This window comes from Lingula anatina, chromosome 5, assembly GCF_051362555.1.
Source record: "Lingula anatina isolate TDL-2025a chromosome 5, LinAna3.0, whole genome shotgun sequence".
Lineage (NCBI taxonomy): Eukaryota > Metazoa > Brachiopoda > Lingulata > Lingulida > Lingulidae > Lingula > Lingula anatina.
Genome location: NC_141771.1, coordinates 3,120,785 through 3,141,536, shown reverse-complemented (window position 1 = coordinate 3,141,536; position 20,752 = coordinate 3,120,785). Strand labels below are relative to the sequence as shown.

General features: G+C 37.6%; 1 protein-coding gene and 1 long non-coding RNA gene across 2 annotated transcripts; one reads left to right on the top strand and one right to left on the bottom strand.

Annotated features, from left to right (window-relative positions):
* Positions 1 to 2,110: 2,110 nt before the first annotated feature.
* LOC106166098 (uncharacterized) lies at positions 2,111 to 10,322 on the top strand. Its single transcript, XM_013544530.3, has 8 exons — positions 2,111 to 2,285; positions 2,623 to 2,808; positions 3,089 to 3,168; positions 3,507 to 3,611; positions 3,847 to 3,898; positions 4,366 to 4,482; positions 4,802 to 4,963; positions 10,159 to 10,322. The coding sequence occupies exons 1-8, from the start codon at positions 2,111 to 2,113 to the stop codon at positions 10,320 to 10,322; spliced, it is 1,041 nt and encodes a 346-aa protein (XP_013399984.2).
* A 1,780-nt stretch (positions 10,323 to 12,102) lies between these two features.
* LOC106166135 (uncharacterized) lies at positions 12,103 to 13,584 on the bottom strand. Its single transcript, XR_015334762.1, has 2 exons — positions 13,350 to 13,584; positions 12,103 to 12,365 (listed from the first exon to the last, which is right to left on the bottom strand). It is a non-coding gene; the product is annotated as an uncharacterized LOC106166135 (long non-coding RNA).
* Between the last annotated feature and the right edge of the window lie 7,168 nt (positions 13,585 to 20,752).

Sequence of the window (20,752 nt, the reverse complement as noted above, 5' to 3'; positions counted from 1 at the left end):
TTGCCAATTCTCTGTCATTTTTGTAGCATATAATAAAGAAAAGTAAGAGCGTCACAAGTGAAAAAAGGAAGGAAGAAATTGTTGAAATTAATGCAAGGAATATAAACAGCTTTAACTGCATTTTGACACTGGAAGGTGTAATGGGCAAACCAGTCTTAGGCCTTTCAAAAGATCATACGCATCTGATTAGTGGTACATGTACAATCGGTATTATCTTCCTTTTAAAAAGAGTTCCATTGGCGCGAGTTTAAACTTCTATCACTAGTCTGATCAAGTGGTAACTCGCAGATCCTCTTGGAACATTTTGTAAAGTAGCAACTAAGTTACGCATTTTGAAACCGGTCGCAACACGCAGTCGGTTGCGAAAAGTCGCAGTTTGCAACCAAAGAAAAGCGTGAATACGCATTTTGCAACCAGTTTTTTTAAGTCTCTCAAAGGGTTTTATATTTATACAAGTTGGATGTGGGTGGAGTTACCTGGTTACCGTGCACTACATCTGGCAGGGAGGAGAGAGGAACTTGAGGGATTAATAAATCTGTAAATTCGGGGATGTGCATGGGCTCCCTTGGATTTCAGTGAGAACGAGCGTGGGGTTGCCTCCAGAGTCAAGTGGTTTTATTTAATTTATTCACATTTTAATTTGCAATTTTCTGCCACCTCCCTTCAGACTATAAGTGTGACGAAAGTGCCATTGCACGTCGGGGGTATGAAATGTTTTCTGTTAGAAAATTACTTGTTGTAACATTTTTGACAGTGGTAGCGAATCAACGATGCGGGGACGTAAAGAGAAAGTTCCACCAAAAACTTTAAGACTCTTCTGCAACATATGATTGCGAGCTAAATTTATAAAATATTGAACGAAAAAGTGTCACTCTCTGTGCTAGCCAAAGAGTTCGAAATTGTTAAAACTTAATGACATTCACATTTTTGTCAAATGCACATTCACATTAATTTTCTCAATTAAGGCCGGCGCCTATTTCAATCATGCATCACGTGAAGGCCGAACTCCTAAAGGTTGAATAACCCCCTAAAAATAAAAACAATAATAATAATTTTTGAAAATGAATAAACATTAATTTTTTTAAAGTGTAAAATCAATACTCTTTCAAACTTCAGTTTCAGTTATAATATCGGGGGCGTCTCGATAGTCCGAAGGTTCATTGGTCCGAAGGTTCATTGGTCCGAAAAGTGGTAACATTTTCATCGATTTTTTAATCAAGGGTTCATTGGTCCGAAGGTTCTATAGTGAACATTCGGACCAATGAACCTTCGGACTATTGAACCTTCGGACTATCGCTACGGCCCCCATAATATCCCGTGACCCATAATGTAAACTAGTTCATTGTTTATAAAAACTTCATAGAGCAAATGTTCATAAAATGTGTGCGGTAGAAGAAAGTTTTTTTTTTTTTCTTTCGCCTTCATATTGCACAGGAAGCGAAATCTACTAATATGTGCGCACTAGGTCGACTGCGCACGTTTCTCACCGGCTGCAAATCTCTTCCGGTAGAATTTTCTTTTTCAGAACACTAAATAACTAGATGGTAAGTAATATTTGAACAAGATCAATGATCTTCAAATAAAGTATACTTTATTTATATATGGGGTAGTATTCAAGATGATTTGAACGGCGAAGAAATATACTTTTATTGATTGGTTTTGAAAAATGTGTGCGTGTGTCGTCTGCTAAAAATGCAGTTGACTTCAGTCTATTTCAGTTTCGTTTCACTGCAAGTTCAACTACGAAAAGTATCGACAAAGTTTGCAGAATGATTATTGTAGCTAATGGTTTAATGCTTTAACAAAAGCACAGTGCCTGACTGTCTTTTTATTTAAATTTGTTCGACAAATAGTAAATTCTGTCACGTTACAGAATTTACTGTATTTGTCACCCAGGCTGTCAAGAACTTTCAAGGAGACAACTTTGGCCATTTTATTACAAGTTTTTGGGAAACATGGCTAAGATTTATCTAATTCCAGGTAATACAACTTAGAGGGATTCATTTTAATATTTTGATGAGCCACAGTCAATGGATTCCTGGTAATAATTACATAATTGCACTTACGAATGGGATACTGCTACATGAGCATTACATGATAGCATAAACCTATGGAGTACCTATATATAAGTGTCTCTGCCATTGGCTCAGTGGTGACCAGAGTGGTCAGTGAAGTGTTTAGGACAATTAAGGACACTGAATGGACATGGGTCAAGGATGTCCAGCACTCGGTGGAAGAGGGCTTAAGATACACTTGGACGGGGGTGCAGAATTTGACAGCTGAAGGTGAGTTTTACAATTTCACTATTTAAAAGCACGTACCAATTGCCTGAAGGTTCGATAGTCCGAATTAATGCATGAATAAAGTGTATAGTTTACTGGGAGATAAACTTAATTAGTGGTTCATACAATTGATTTTTGGACCAATGAACCTTCGGATTCACAAGACGCCCCCGTCGGTTCAGTACCATACAGTCAAGCTGTATGTGGACATCAACTGGCCTCTGTTTGTGAATATTCATGAAATAAATTAAAGATAGAAATTAAAAGAAATTGACTAAATGATGATATAGGAATATACTTATACTTGACACTGAATACTCATATTTCTACTTAATCTCAGGTGTCTGTTATGCATCGGTTCAGTACCATACAGTCAAGCTGTATGTGAACACCAACTGGCCACTGTGGCTGGCCTACATCAGGGGACTGCTCTCCCTTGTCTTCAACCAGAAGACAATTGTGGGTTTTACATGTGTGGTCATGATACTCAGCATCTTGAAAATTATCTATAATGTCATAATGCAAGGTGGGTGTGGCAGTAAATGCAGTTGTGTTAGTACAACTAACACAGTTATTACAATTAGAACATTGGTTAAAAATTGTCAAGTTGTTGTGCAAGTTTAATGCACAGTAAGGGTATTATCTTCCTAGCCTGGTTCTATAATGTTTCATCTGTGCTCATTGCCTAAATTGAAAGTCCATTACTTTTGTCCTTGTCAAATTAAAAAGTTCACTATCTTTATTATTATTATTATTATTATTATTATTATTATTATTATTATTATTATTATTATTATTATTTTCAGTATCTACCAAATTGTCCATGAAGAGAGGAAAATATTACAACATAAATTACAGCACCATGACTATATTTGATCTAGCAAAGGTATGAGCATTGTTATGCACTGCTCAGTTGGTCAGTGCACAGTTTATAATTTTCTTAAACAATTCATTTTTTATTCAGATTTTTCAAAATTGCATCTGTAAAGCAAGTCTTCTTTGTTTAAAAAACTTTGAAGGAAGAAAGAAAATGAAAAAGACTTCTTCCACTATTAAATAACCAACCTTGGTTTAACTAAATATGTATTAAATATTTCTAGATTGATTCATCTCGATAGTCAATCAATAATAATAACTCCAGTGCTGTTGTCTGATCAGAATGTTTTTAAAGTAAACAACCAAATAAAAGCTTAATATGTTTTGTATTTGATGTTCATATTCCAGACAGCATATGTTAAAGGGCATACAGAGGCAGTACTGGACATGCTACACAGACACAACTATGACATCAATTATAGGCTGCCTGCCAATGGGCTCTCCTTATTTCTGGTAAGAAGATGTTGGCTTTATTTGTAAGCGACTAAATTTATTTATTTATTTATCCATTATTTAATACAATACAATATCAGTTAAACAGAGAAAAACATGCTTAAGAATGTATGTAAGATGGAAAGAAAAAGTAATTGGATGGAGTACAAAATGAATACAATAACATTACACAAGAATATTATTACAATTATATTCATCTTGATGATGTAATCTGATATTCTCAACCTCTTTGCAGTGTGCCTGTCTTAGTGGAGAAGGAAAACTGATTGAATATTTATTGAACCATGGTAAGTTAATTCTCACTGAAAATTATTATAGTACTTCAAACAGTCTGATTGGCTACCAGCCAAATGTTATTTAGCACAGAGGTGTAAGACACATACACATAAAGCAAACAAAGTCTCACGCATGCACACACACAGAAATGTGGACACACAAAAAGAAACATGGACACACCCACACTTAGACCCCATTCCCATAGATTTTAGATCGATCTATCCCTGTGGGGAGTCTCACTAGATTACTGTCAGCTTAGCCAGCTTAAGCGTCTGTCCCGCCTACTAAAAAGCTGTAAGGGGGTAATTAACTATGGTGCCCGCTCGGCTGACTGCAATTTAGCGTGAACCCCCAGGGAGTTAAGTCGATCTAAATCTAAATCTCTGGATCGATCTAAATCTCTGGGAATGCACCCTTACTCGCATGTAGGCAAAGAGACACACACACAGGAAGTACTATATCTATCTCCTGTATCCAGGTGCTGATCCCAGTCTACTGACAGAAGAAGGGGACTCGGCACTGTATCTGGCCACATTTGGAGTCCTCAACACACCACAGCCCGACTTGACAGTACTGGAAATGCTCATACAGGAAGGTGATGCTTCACTTTCTGATTGTGTCCTGTACAACTAACACAGTGATTACAGTTTTAATATTGGGTTCATTTCATTTATTTATTTATTTATTTATTTATTTATTTATTTATTTATTTATTTATTTATTTTATTTTATTTTATTTTATTTTATTTTTTTCATTATTCTTGTTTATTAAAAAAAAGTTGTAAAGCATGTACCTCTTAAAGACACTTTTTGAGGAAAGAGAAATAATGTTTTTTTTTTATTCATCATTTATTGTGTATATATCATTATTATATTGTATACAGTAATATCAGTAAAATACTGTTATACTATAGGCTGTGATGTAAACCACCAGAACAATAAAGGCTACACATCCCTCCACAGAGCAGCAAGCAGGGGAAACATAGAGATGATTGAATATCTACTACAGCAAGGAGCGGATGTCAACCTCTCCAGTAAATCTGGGGTGTATCCTATGGACAGTGCCATCAATGCAGGTAAACTGATGGTCCTTATCAGAAAGCCAGGCTTGTAGCCAGCTAGTTCAAAAGAAGGAGGGGGGTCTTTTTCAACAAATGTGGATCATTTACCCCCCTTTATTAGTTGTACCTTGGCGACAGCTTGAGGCATCGCAAGACACTGGTGTTATGAGACTGTGTAAAGGGACCAGTCTAGTGAGAATTGCTCTTTATAACACTGCGCCATATGTGGTTGTGCCTCCCCCAGCCGCGTAGAAATCAAAAACTTTAAAAATTCTGTCAACATCATCATAAACATGAGTGACAGTACTTTCATCACAATTTGTATCCATTTTAACGTCGGCACCATAAAAGGCAGTTCCGTCAGTTATTTATTTTGAGACAGACAGTTTGAACGTGAAGATTGGCAATCAATATTATTCTGTATACAAATACTTACCAGTCTACCGCCTCTCAGTGATACTGATCATGTCGAATGAGTTCATGGCACAGAGAGGGCTAGCCTTTCAGAGTTATTCAGTTTTCTACGTTTGAAGTAAAATATATTCATATTTGTATATCAAACCTCCAGTTAATATAATTCTGAAATAATGTTACATACAAAAGCAACAGATTGGCAAAAATGTTTATTTCGGAATGCTGAACGCAGAGACACTAAGAATACATGTATGTTATAAAAGTCTGACCCGTTCTTTTCAGTAGAAAAATATCGACTAATGGTTAGATAGCGAATTCTCCGCTGCGGTTTACTAGCTAGTTGGTCCATCAATCTGTACAATTACTTGGCATTACCGCTTCTGAATCATTTATGGCAAGGTTAACGCAGTCAGTTGTTTTACAGGAGTTTGTCTCAAATCTCGTCAAGAAGACGGGTGGGTGGTGGTGCGTTGGAAAGAAAAGGGGCATTTTATGTCGTGTCTATTTTCGTTATACAACGACCTTTCCTAACTAGAGGATCAGAGAGGCGATACCGCCTCTGAATATTGTACCACCAGCTGGAGCAAGCGCATTCGTATAGACCCCCACATACACAAAATAAGGGACACAGCCACCAGTCTTGTGCTTGACAAGCTGTAAACATGCAATCAACAAGAATTTTCAATATTTGCAAAAAATATATGAAACTAAAAATGGTACAATCAAATTTAAGTTCATCGTAAGGTACTGTAGGTGAAAGGTCATTTTCAAGGTCACAGTAAATTGCCAGTATATGACTTCCTATTCAAGTTCAATAGTAACTATGGACCTATCTCTGCCAGGTTTGGAGTTAAAAGAGAAAGAAATTAGCAGAGTTCAGTTCATGATAATAAGTAGATCAAAGGTCAATTTCAAGGTCACACTTAGATTGCCAGTATATGACTTCCTATTCAATTTGAATAGTAACTATGGACCTATCTCGCTAGTTTTGGAGATAAAAGGGAACCAAAATTTGCAAAGTTCAATTCATGATAAAAAGTGGGTCAAAGGTCAATTTCAAGGTCACACTTAGATTGCCAGTATATGACTTCCTATTCAAGTTCAATAGTAACTATAGACCTATCTTTGCCAGTTTTAGAGATAAAAGGGAAGCAAAATTTACAAAAAACAGTTCATGGTGAAAAGTAGGTCAAAGGTCAATTTCAAGGTCACAGTAAGATTGCCAGTATTTGACTTCCTATTCAAGTTCAATAGTAACTATGGACCTATCTCTGCCAGTTTTGGAGATAAAAGGGAAGCAAAATTTGCAAAGTTCAGTTCATGGTGAAGAGTAGGTCAAAGGTCAATTTAAAGGTCACATTTAGATTGCCAGTATATGACTTCCTATTCAAGTTCAACAGTACCCATGGACCTATCTCTGCCAGTTTTGGAGATATAAGGGAAGCAAAACTTGCAAAGTTCAGTTCATGGTGAAAAGTAGGTCAAAGGTCAATTTTAAGGTCACATTTAGAGTGCCAGTATATGACTTCCCATTCAAGTTCAATAAAAACTATGGACCTATCTCTGCCAGTTTTGGAGATATAAGGGAAGCAAAATTTGCAAAGTTCAGTTCATGGTGAAAAGTAGGTCAAAGGTCAATTTTAAGGTCACATTAAGATTGCCAGTATATGACTTCCCATTCAACTTCAATAGAAACTATGGACCTATCTCTGCCAGTTTTGGAGATATAAGGGAAGCAAAATTTGCAAAGTTCAGTTCATGGTGAAAAGTAGGTCAAAGGTCAATTTTAAGGTCTTATTAAGATTGCCAGTATATGACTTCCCATTCAACTTCAATAGTAACTATGGACCTATCTCTGCCAGTTTTGGAGATAAAAGGGAAGCAAAATTTGCAAAGTTCAGTTCATGGTGAAAAGTAGGTCAAAGGTCAATTTTAAGGTCACATTTAGATTGCCAGTATATGACTTCCTATTCAAGTTCAATAGTAACTATGGACCTATCTCTGCCAGTTTTGGAGATACAAGGGAAGCAAAATTTGCAAAGTTCAGTTCATGGTGAAAAGTAGGTCAAAGGTCAATTTTAAGGTCACATTTAGATTGCCAGTATATGACTTCCCATTCAACTTCAATAGTAACTATGGACGTATCTCTGCCAGTTTTGGAGATATAAGGGAAGCAAAATTTGCAAAGTTCAGTTCATGGTGAAGAGTAGGTCAAAGGTCAATTTAAAGGTCACATTTAGATTGCCAGTATATGACTTCCTATTCAAGTTCAACAGTACCCATGGACCTATCTCTGCCAGTTTTGGAGATATAAGGGAAGCAAAACTTGCAAAGTTCAGTTCATGGTGAAAAGTAGGTCAAAGGTCAATTTAAAGGTCACATTTAGATTGCCAGTATATGACTTCCTATTCAAGTTCAACAGTACCCATGGACCTATATCTGCCAGTTTTGGAGATATAAGGGAAGCAAAACTTGCAAAGTTCAGTTCATGGTGAAAAGTAGGTCAAAGGTCAATTTTAAGGTCACATTTAGATTGCCAGTATATGACTTCCTATTCAAGTTCAATAGTAACTATGGACCTATCTCTGCCAGTTTTGGAGATACAAGGGAAGCAAAATTTGCAAAGTTCAGTTCATGGTGAAAAGTAGGTCAAAGGTCAATTTTAAGGTCACATTTAGATTGCCAGTATATGACTTCCCATTCAACTTCAATAGTAACTATGGACGTATCTCTGCCAGTTTTGGAGATATAAGGGAAGCAAAATTTGCAAAGTTCAGTTCATGGTGAAGAGTAGGTCAAAGGTCAATTTAAAGGTCACATTTAGATTGCCAGTATATGACTTCCCATTCAAGTTCAATAAAAACTATGGACCTATCTCTGCCAGTTTTGGAGATATAAGGGAAGCAAAATTTGCAAAGTTCAGTTCATGGTGAAAAGTAGGTCAAAGGTCAATTTTAAGGTCACATTAAGATTGCCAGTATATGACTTCCCATTCAACTTCAATAGAAACTATGGACCTATCTCTGCCAGTTTTGGAGATATAAGGGAAGCAAAATTTGCAAAGTTCAGTTCATGGTGAAAAGTAGGTCAAAGGTCAATTTTAAGGTCACATTAAGATTGCCAGTATATGACTTCCCATTCAACTTCAATAGTAACTATGGACCTATCTCTGCCAGTTTTGGAGATAAAAGGGAAGCAAAATTTGCAAAGTTCAGTTCATGGTGAAAAGTAGGTCAAAGGTCAATTTTAAGGTCACATTTAGATTGCCAGTATATGACTTCCTATTCAAGTTCAATAGTAACTATGGACCTATCTCTGCCAGTTTTGGAGATACAAGGGAAGCAAAATTTGCAAAGTTCAGTTCATGGTGAAAAGTAGGTCAAAGGTCAATTTTAAGGTCACATTTAGATTGCCACTATATGACTTCCTATTCAACTTCAATAGTAACTATGGACCTGTCTCTGCCAGTTTTGGAGATATAAGGGACTAAATGTTATAATTTTGGAGTTACCATAATGTGCCATAAATTTCCTACAGAAAAGATTAATTAAAATAAAGAAAACATCATTTTGGTCAAAATTCTTAAAATAGGAAGTGCTCTGAAGTTCCAGAAGTTCAAATTTGATGAAATAATGTCATTTTTGACCACAAGTTGTCTGCTTTGCCAAGCCTTATGTATTATTTTTCCAGAGTTCAAAATTTATTATCCATTACCGTACTGCACATTTTGCTTTCACCACCATTATGTACTTTTTGATACAGCATAACTTGAAAACCGTATGGAATACAAAAAAATGGAGACCACCTCCAGTGTTGGGCTTTACATGCTCTACAAAATCCAAAAAAGAATGGGTCTCTAGCATTAACGGTTCCCGAATTAGAGACAGTTTTCAGTTTCGGTACTTTATGGCCGCTACTCCCGTGAAAATGCACCGATTGACCCCAAATTCACGGAGATGAAAGATGACCCGAAGGGTAACACTTTCCAATAATATTATTGGTTAAGTCTGTGTGGTGTCTGAATAACAGGGCAAAAAAATTTTTTTTCGTAAAAAATTTCATTTTTTTGAAAATTTTGGCCCGTTTGACCTTGAAATAAAGGTCAAAGGTCAAATCCAAGGGCATATTTGAAATCTACACATATGGCTTTTGGAAAGCTGTCTGTAGAAATTTTTCCCATAACTCCTTCCGTAGGGTAGATAATTAGCATTTAATTTTGCCATTTTTAGACAAGGGTGCATTGCAATGAGTGCCACACCTAGACCCCAATACCGACAAAGCCCAAATTTTACGTGGAACGAGTTGAGATTATAGGTGACCTAAATCCAAGAGATGGGTACAGGGGCCCTAACCGTCTAGGAGGAGAAGCGGTAACAGTGACTTGGCGGCGGAGCCGCAGGAGCCGGCGGAGCCGGCGGAACATACGGGTCGGGACTAAAACCATGGGTACCGCCAGCGCCTACGCTGGTGGTACAATAAACGATCAATCACCGGATGGATAAGTGATTGAATGAATGAATGAATGAATGAATGAATAAATGAACATCTTCTGTGTCTAAGGAGTTCTTTTTGTAATCTGTTTATTGATTTCTTTGTGGTCTTGGTTTAAAAAAATTTTAAGTCAAGCTGTTTATAGATGGGGGTGGGGAGAGGGCGAAAATTAAAATCAAATTGCAGGAATAAGTGTGAAGTAATAGGTATCTTATGAGATTATATTCACATTTTATTGAGTAACAAACTTCGGGCTCCCCCCCCCCCTCCCCATATGCAAAAGAATCATGTTCTCTCTCCTGCAGGTCACTTGGACGCGGCAGAGCTACTGAAGACCGATCTTCCCGAGACGTACGTCACCCAGCAAGTGGACCTGTTCACTCCACCGAGAATACAGATGGGGCTGCAGTCGCCGTGCAAGAAACACCTGGTCGAGTCCAACGTGCGCAGACGATCTGTGAGACTCTAATGCCCTGGGTCCATGTTGGGACAAGCCGGAAGATTTATTGCACTATAAGACATTCATTGGATTGCGAACATTTCAGCTTGGCCGTACTTAGGAATGAGCAAAGTTTGAGGAATGAGCAAAGTTTGTGGAAGTCAACATGTTAAAATTTGAAGTGAAAGGTGGCAAGATTATCAACTCCATCATAAAACACTTTTAACTTACTTACAAAATTTTATTCACTAAACATTACTGTAATTCAAGTAGGAAATTAAAACAATTTTAAAGCACTTATAACGTACTATAGAATGCACATATGGTACATTGTAGCGTACTTGCGTGGGACACGGGAACGAAACGATTTAGGAACAGCCTTTTGGAACGCAACCTGTTCCTACTCTCAAAGTGAATTCGTGGCTGCTTGACACTTAAACATTTAAGTTTTCGTAGTAATGGCCTTTATGACATATTACTATTGCATTAATTATTTAAAAGACATTTTATAAGCGTACCCGATGCGTCTTTTTAATGGAGTAATATTAAAATGCTCTCGGGGGTCTGTTGCAAGTGATCCTTAATCATAATTTATTTATCGCATTTTGAGCAAGTGCCCCCATGTGGCCAGCGACTTTTGTAATTCATTGTTGTTAGCAAGAATTGCCATATAATTTTATTATATTGCTATTTTTCAAATTTAACAACGTTCATCAACGTGTATATATATCGGTCGCAAACAACGTACTTAAAGGCATTGGTGAACGTTTTCAAGATTTCCACTCTTCAGTTTGCATGTTTCTTTTTTTCATATGGTCTAAATGCATTGCGAAATTACAAGCTACGTTTTCACAATTTTCAGTTTTTACAACTCTCCCTTATACATGTAAAAGGAGCAAACAGACGTTGATAATTACAAGAAAGAAAACTGACAAATAAACTATTAACCGACCAACCCATAGAAGATGATGTATCCCTTCGGTATCATAATATTTGGATATAAATAGCCTGACATAGAGTTGATATTTATAAACAAATTACAAACAAATCACTGTCACTTCACTCAATGGGTGTTTATTCAAAAACAAAAAAAAATGACACGTAACAGTACATTGTAACAACCGTTCTCAGTAATATGCAAACATTTTTCACGCCAAAGACACCGAATTTGACAAAGGGTGGCTAATTTTACTTAAAAAAGCAATTAGGTTTAAAAGACACATTTTGCTTTTTATTAGTAAGTCGCATTGAATAATTGGGAGCACTGGTAACACACCCTATCACACCGCTGACACATTCTAGCTTCTCTATCGCAATGGATTGTCAATGGCACGTTAGCTACATATTTATGGTTTAAACACAGACAACATCCAGTTTTGCATATTTCTTATAAGATCAGCACATTGTGACAACTTAAGGCATCTTTGATTTTGCAGCAATATTTTAGGATACACACTTCAAGTCATTTTTACCACAGACAAGGGATGGCTTGCTAATTATACGTCTAAATAAAGCTAGTCTTGTTCAGTTATGAGAATTTTATGACGATGTCCATATGACAACGAATATACTTGTAGGCAAACCACGGATGCGACGTAGTCGCCCAACCCGTTTTTATTTATTATTAGTGTGTGTGTGTGTGTGTGTGTGTGTGTGTGTGTGTGTGTGTAGGCATTAAGCTACGCGGAGAGAAGTCAATTTCATTGTCCACACCCATCCTTTTTTTGGGATAAAATTCAGGATCTGGAATTTAAACATCCCTCCAATGACCTGATTAAACACTATCAGACCCCCACCCTCAAAAAAAAAATTTAACCTACTGTCTCTGTATCTAAACCCGCTTATAAAGTGCCTATCTCATGTAAAGCATAGCTATAGCAGATGTAATTGTGCCGACTAGTAACCACACGGCTGAGGTGATGGCACCTGCTGGATTGCATAGATCTGTGTCGCAGTGGCATATCTCACTGGTCCCAGTACCCGACGTGTCCGTTACTTTACAACCCATTTCAATTTTATTTCTCTTCCAGTCCCGATCGTCCTTTACGCACATTCGACTGGCAACTACTTCCTCTGAAATAAAAAAAATGAGTGATTTTTAATATGAAATTGTATTATACAGGCATTTCAATGTAATTTTTAAAAGGTAATTTTTTTTAATGTAATGAAAAACCTAACTATATAACTTATTCAAGAGGATGGGAAAATATGTGTTCGACCAGCTACATTGGTAAAGCAGATGGTAGCTAATAAATTACCTATGGAAGTTGATCATTTAACATAACCTTGACAGCATAATAAACTTCGCGAACCGTAGCTTAATACCACCACACATTTCTTGTGAGATAGTAACGATACTCCTGTAAACACCATCCTTCAAAAAAAAAAAAAAATCGGCACTACTGCCAAAGATATCTTCGTTATGTTGATTGTGTTTCGCAATCCCAAGAACGGTGAGTCAGATGAGCGACTTAAATTAACTGTCTGCCATCTTCGATTTCAACCTCCTAAAACTGGCATTTGAAATCAGTAGGGGTAGGCCGCTTCTGTGAAGGCGATAAATTGCATACTTATCCATCGACTTGAACATGGAAACGCACTGAACGGCAACCGAGATTCATTTTTAGTTTATTTAATTAGCTTAAACCATTTAGGTCGTTCAAATGACAATTCATAAAGTATCCCATGGATTATCTATTTACAATATTACGAATAAAAGTTTACTAAAAAATACGTTACGGGAAAATATCTACTTTTGATCATGTGAGGTGCGGGTGTGTATGGGACATGCACAAAAAACTCCGTGATTACTCAAATAATCGTTAACCTCAAACAATCTGAAGAAACGTTTTTCCTGTCTTCTTCTTTCTTTTTTCCTTTCCTTTTAATTATTATTATATATATTTTTTGAGTTAGCCGAAGATATAATGAATATTCCCTAACTCAGTTTTCAAGTACGTTGAGCTTAATTCCCGGTATCAAAAACTCAATAGATATGCGGATTTTCCTATATTTCATTTTTAAGTCTCCAGTCCTATATGAAGCATAATTACTTACTTCTTCCTCTATTGTAATCCACGGTTATCTGTGTAAGCACCTTTCCGCACAGTTTACACCCGGTGGCTACGGTGGTGTCGTTTATACTGATGGTATTGGTAGAGTTACTGTTCTCAGGGCACGGCACACCGACCTCATTACGAAATATGTTACACTCGTAGCAATCTATGGCCGTTACTGGAATAAAAGAGATACTTGGTTACCGAGGGCATTTTGATGGTACGCACGCCCTCTATAGTTGGATGTTAGCTTGGATTTTAAGGAGGGGGGTTGTATTGTGAGACGGTAGGGTGTTTTTTCGGACAATTCTGTCTGTGCGCACGATCTTGTTAGTGTGTGTGTGTGTTTGTGTGTGTGTGTGTGTGAGAGAGAGAGAGAGAGAGACGGGGAAGGGGGTCAGTATGCACATATACGTACAGGCAGTAATTATGTCTAACATTTTATCATTATTTTCTTCGGAAATCCTTAGCGGCACTACTGATATAAACATTCTTGTTTCAACATCACCAATGGCATTAAAAGTCTGTTAAAACAACAACCATGTACCAAGTCCGTCACAGGTAACACTGTCCTTTAAAAGGTACCAGCATCGATAGTGAGTATGTAGGCGAGAAGTAACATTTATGTATTAAAGGTTGAAACCACTAGTGTAATCTTGACTAGAAGCTCATCAGTTTTGAGTTTGGCGCACTGTGCAAAGAAAATATGTTCTGAATTTCGTTCTCAATGCCTGTTTATAATAGCTGGTCGATACTTCCGTTGCTCTAGACACACGCGCTAATTATATGGAATTGGACTTCAAATTGCACGTACAACTTCTAAAGATGCTCTTTATAGCAACATTACCGGTGCTCTTCACCACGTGAATGACCATTATCTTGTTGGTGATTAAATAAGAACGGTATTTTTTTTGCGTACTGCATAAAATACAAGACCCAGGGTTAGAAGCTTACACCCGCTCTGTTATCTTATACTACATGTATTACCCCTGCTGTGGGGCAGCCGGTGCAGTGAGTTTATCTCTCTCTCTCTCTCTCTCTCTCTCTCTCTCTCACACACACACACACACACACACACACACACCGGTGGCAAATTTAAGGGATTGTCAAGGGGGTCCTGACCCCCCTTTCGATTTCTGAAAAAATAATACCAATGGTCCCCTCTCAAAATTAAAATTTTGGTAGTCCTAAACCGTATCAAATGGCACCGTTCGCCCTCACCTCCAGCGGAGGAGGGATGGGGCGAGGGTCAGCTTCCGAAGCTCGTATCCGCAGACTTTCATTCTTAAAAAACGCCCCTTCCTCACCTTCAAATAATCCTGGATCCGCCCCTGCATACACATTGCTTGTAGTCTCTCATAAAATGACGTCTTATAGTGTAAACTGGCAATAATCAAGGTCCCCTCAAAACGAGGAACTTGTATACATTAGTGACTGGGTAGTAGTGCCAAAACCAGGAATGGTGTATGCGAATAAAATGCTCGTCATGTGCTCCATCATTTTATCCGATAACTGAACACATATCTACGCTTTCACCAATATGTGCGGACACGTGTGCCTTTCAATTAAGCCGAGGAACCTTGGCCCTGAATAATATGTCCCGGTAAGCCCGTACTTTGCCTATGTTTTTCTACGGAATATTCAAGAAATAGCGACAGAACTGAAGAATTAAGCCTCGTTACCGCCATCACAAATCTGGCAAAGTAGTTTGAGGTCGGGGTCGCTCTGTGGTGCAATTTTAAGATCATCATTCTGATTGAAGAGTGGTGTATTTACACGCTCGTATTTCATCCCTGCTACTATAGTTCACTACAACTGTTTTCACATTCACAGCTATTTGTACTGCATAACAGAATCATCGGAATTATCATGTCTTAGAATTCACCGAGGAAGATGTATGTTGTACGGCAGGAGGTCATCTGTACAGTTATTGCACAATACCCACAAACCATTTGCACGTACTTTCTCGCATTCAAATCAAAGCCGATTAAAGCTAGGAAAAACGGTAGGAATGACTACCAGTTGACACTTACCTGAGTATGTTTCCAACAGAGATATTAAACATACTGCAAACACTGAAAATAACCGATAAGGAACCATTTTCGTTATGTACTTAAAGACGCTGCAACTCAGAGCACCTTGACCTTTATGACCTAGAGTACACCACGCTACACGCTGTTCCAATCTCTAGCAGGAAACCCTCCACCGCATCGCTTCGTAAATCGCGAGTTTGGAATAATAATGGAAACGCAGGCTGTCAAAAGAGATGTTAGACCGTTTTCCTATAACTTGAAAGTTTTCAGATACAGACGCAGGCAGTTTTGGTGTGTCTGGGACCGAATATTGATCGAACTAAAGAGGACTAGTTTTGTTGCGGAATCACATTAAGCCGCATTTGGGAGTCGAGTCTCGTTCGGGTGCTGAAACAGATTACACAGACTTAAAATCAAGTTCAGTCCTGGATCGCATAATGTTACATATTCTGACCATTTTTTATTCACGTATAATCTTCAAATTATGCATTAAGATTACACAAACTCTCTGCATCGAGGTTTCAATTAAATATTTTACTTTAAGGAAATCCTCAAGAACTGAAGAGAGCCTGGCGCGCAACAGGGAGCACCTAATCTGCCAGTTTGCACGGGTTTGACTTTTGCCCTAGTGCAGCCTTGCGTAGCTTGGGCATCAATCACTTCCATTTGTCTTGCACCAAATGTTCAGTATTGTTCAATATTGCGGTAGAGAGGCCTGATTGTGATTCTAGCTTCATTATTTTGTCTGAGAACGAAACAATTTTATGAAAACTCAAAATATGAGAACTCTTCATATCAAATGGATGTCTTCGTTACTGAGCATGCACGCACACGCACTAACCCTCGTTCACTCTCTCTCTCTCTCTCTCACACACACACACAAACAATCACGGGCACGCTTTTCTTCAATTAAAAAAATAAATGTGCCGCAATGCCACCGCTTGGAATCAATTTTGAAGACAGTCATTTACATGAGAATACATTTAAATGATGATATGCATGGCCAATGTTATTGAGAGAGAGAGAGAGAGAGAGAGAGAGAGAGAACAGGAAAATTGGAAAGTCACGCATGGAAACATGTCTGTTTTGTCTACTGTTATCCGTACCAAAAGCTTGCAGCATATCCTCCACGACAGGAGATGGCGTATTCTTACAAATCATCAGATGACAATGTTCATGTCAACGGATATTACAGAGAAAATCATTTGGTTGTTTTTATGAAATTTCACCAATATTTAACGCCTTGTCATCAAATGTGACACGGAGAGAGAGAGAGAGAGAGAGAGAGAGAGAGAGTTAGATTACACCATACATTTTGGAGAGCGCTTTTTATATTACTATGATTTCAAGTCCAAACAACGCCGCTCATGGACAAAATTACAAATGATTTCTTTATTTTATCCAAGCCCCGCATTTTATTATTTGTAATGGCCTTAAATTGGTGTATGTCCAGTAGAACGTGTTTCCTTACCTAAACAGAGTTATTGGACCTTTGTCATTTAAAATTAAAGTTGACCAACCGGACGGTAAGTGGTTGAAAAGGTAACCGATCAGACACTGTGGTTTAGAAGATGACCAACCGGAAAGTAACTGGTTAAAAAGATGACCAAAGGGACATGAGTGAGCAAAAAAAAAATTGACCAAATCACAATGGAGATTTTGTTCGTTATTATTTATGAATTTGGAAAATTAAGGAAGGCTGTGGAGCGTTGATAAGAAGAAGGATGCAAATATTGTTGCATTAAAAAAATATAATGTGAAGTGGATTTGCTGAGTAACATATCCGGTACAAATATCAGGACAGAACCAAGTTTTAAGTGCCCTTGGCTAATGAACCGATGAATTTATCCGTTGTTATGTAAGGTTAATGCATTGTATATGCAGTGTAAATCTATACATATTCATATACATATACAAGAGAAAGAGAGAAAATTGACATTTCTCTCTACACCCTCTCTCTCTCTCAAAATGCTTTAGGAGATTTCGTCTTTTTTTAATATACACGTTTCTTTATTGTCGTTTATAAAAAAAATAATAATAATAATGATAATAATAATAATAATAATAATATCATTATTATTATTATTATTATTATTATTATTATTATTATTATTATTGACCCCCCCCCCCCAAAAAAAAAAAAAAGCTACTAAGAAACTGTGGTAAACAAGTCATTGTTAAGAGGAAACATGGCGTGGATCACATGATTTATCGCAGACAAGACACTGTTTTAATAGTTGATTTAGCACTCCAGATAACACTAAAATAATCTTTTAAATCTGCGTGTAACCCAGCGTGAGGCCGCGGAGCTGCGAGCACGATAATGAGAAGAAAATAAAACATCTCTCCAAAATCACATGTCCTCTTGTTTTCAACGTAAACGCTTCACAGCATGTCTGTCACCTTTAACTGACTGGAAACCGTTGATATGCGGCGGTAACGTACAGCTTGAGATGCCGCGACAAAAGTCATGTCTTTTGCATGGCTATTTCAATGCTCAGGGACTGGTATGACGAGCACAGGGCCTGTAAAACACGTTGTTTTACCAGACTTCTTGACAATTAATTTTCCCAAGGAAAAGTTAGTCGCTGCACAGACTGGTTCTATTGTAAGCAATACCTTTAGTTTACGTGATCTTGTGAAACAGCGAATTAAAAGCCACATTTATTATAATGAGAACATGTGGAGATGCGTTTATATAACATAAAGGAGTTAGAGTCTGCAATGTTGACAGAGTGAAGTCTACTTTTAAAAGAAACGTGGCTTTTCCGGTTGAGAATGCATAAAATCTGTACAAAATAAACGTAATCTCTTTCACGTTTCCTTCCTTTAAGAACCATTAACAGGACTACTTCAAATAGCGCCTTTGTTTCTGAACTTAATCGGCGCGGAAAATGTTGAGAAGATTGAATGATTAACCAGGTTAAGAATAATAAGTCCTGGCCTCCAATATAAACTATAAACAGCTTTACTTTGCCAAGGCCAGTCTTTTCTTAATATTTCTATCTATCGGGAATAGAAAGAATATTAAGATATCCATCAAAAATTCCCGGAAAGAGGATAAATATGCTCTCAAATGCTCTTGCGGAACTTTTATATCTGCCAAGTGGTTGAACAAAAATTTTATCACCAGCTTTTTGGTATTCTGCTCGACGCCAGGAGGAGGCCTGTTAATCTGATCGCATTCAGCAATAGTCCCCGCGGAGTTGGATCGATCTACTTAGATTGACAGTTTCATTGGGAATGGCCCCCTAACACAAGGAGGCGGAAGAAATCGGACACGGGAGGGGGAGGGGAGTTTAATTTGCCTTCCAAAACAGGGCAGGGTCTATTGTGTCACTTCGCGTTTAGTCTGACACCGAAGTGAGAGCCTGAATAGTATACAGCCACTTTCTGGTGTGAACACTGTATAAAATGTGCATTCTCGTTCAACATGGCGAAATCGACTATCTGATGGTGTGGGGAACGTATTTTAATTAAAATTGGATTCATATTGATACCAACTGGCAAAAAATGTCTCTCTCTGTGTGAATACTTTAGTTCATTTTGGTTGGGAAGAGGGGTGGGGATATTAATATTCATATCAAGTGTAAAGGATCGAAAATCGCTTGAATCTGTGTTGGGAAAATCAATGTATTTTTTTCCTGCTGTGGATGTCCATCTCTGCGCGTGTGTTTATATGAGAGCAATTATTATACTTCCACGAGGATGGTGAAAGGATAGTTGGATGTGTTTTAAGGTTAAACGGAGCTTAAAATACATCATATATATCATTCAGAGCTCAATAAATTATTTATTATAATTTTATTATATCAACTGGAGATAGCATCATTTGAAACTCAGGGTCTCGTGACCTTCACCAAAAAATTGTGTCACTGTTTCCAGTGTCAACATCTGAAAGTAGTTAGTCCAATTTCCTCCTGGTGTATGAATCTATGATGTGATGCAGTTCCTCGGCGACGGCGACGGAGGATGCTCTGGGCCAGGTCACACATAAATCATGCACGTTTTGGAGAACAGGCCACCTAAATGCTCCACTGAACGCGAGGAAAGCGACCTTGGTGTAATTTAATTAAAGGCAATTATATAACCTTGTTACATAAACTGTGCGTCTCTTCTTTCATTTTTTCTTTTAAATTATTATTTGCTACTCTGTAACTTTCTTGCCAGAAATCTATCCCCCTTGAAAGCGTTTTTCTCTCTCGAGGTTGTAAACGGTCAACAGCTAAGTTGGCATGTTCCTGTTCTTGTAGTTATGTTTCGCAAGGAAAATAAACCCACATGAAAACTTTTTTTTCCTCTGGGGATTGCATAGTGTACAGTTGATGTGATGGTTGATATGTTCCCTCTTTCGGCGTACTCATAAATGTCATTAGTCTCGCTGAGGAGACGAAGGCCGCTAGGTTACAGGGTTCACGTTAAACAGTGACAGTGATGAAAGAAAAGACAGATGTCGCCGAGAAAACGTTTGTTAATTTCGTAGTCCTTCGTTCGTTATTGTGTACCTCTTTCATTTGTTCGGCTATTTATATATTCATTCATGTGCACATGATTATTTTTTCCGTTTAAGAATTTCATACCTCGTTTTTCTATAATAATAATAATAATAATAATAATTTATTGAGCACTAAAATGTTTCAGTACATTTTACAGGCCCTCTAAACTACTTTTGTTACACATACATGTAACACATATCTAGACCTATCACTTATGTGATATCAGTCTTACAAGCGTAAATGCAATTGCATGTTTCATATCGTTGATTTATCTGTTTTTTATCAATAATTCATACAGCTTTACATATGAGTTCCCGTTGTCTTCATTTCCTAGCGACTGTGTTGTGAGAGGATAGGAAGGGGGAGGGGGCATGAATATTCATATCAGGAGAAACTCAGCTCACGTCGAGAGTTGTACATGTATACAGTAGCGCGTGCCCAGTGAGCCAGTCGACGCTTAAAATTTCACCTAGTAATGATATTTCTGTTTTCTAATGGGATGATTGAAATAAATACTGAAAGTCACTCAGTGTTACTTGAATATGCACCTTTTTCATTATCATTATTATTTTGACAGAGAGGCGTGCATCTGCCGTTTTTTTAAACTTTTTTTTTTACTATTTTTATCACGCTGAAAATAAAAAAGGCACTAACATGCACAAGTGCTCAGCAAAGCAAATTCTTCTCTGCTAGCAAACAGTTTTTGTGCTTAATTCGCTTTGTTCGACGAAAACAAATGGGAAATCTTGCCCACAAAAGAACTCGACAAATACCTTCAGTTAAAAAAAGCACTGGCATAGGTCCTTTCTTATAAATCACACTAAGAATGATGTCATACCTCTCTTCGCCTGATCGCGGCACGTGCCGGCGTCTCG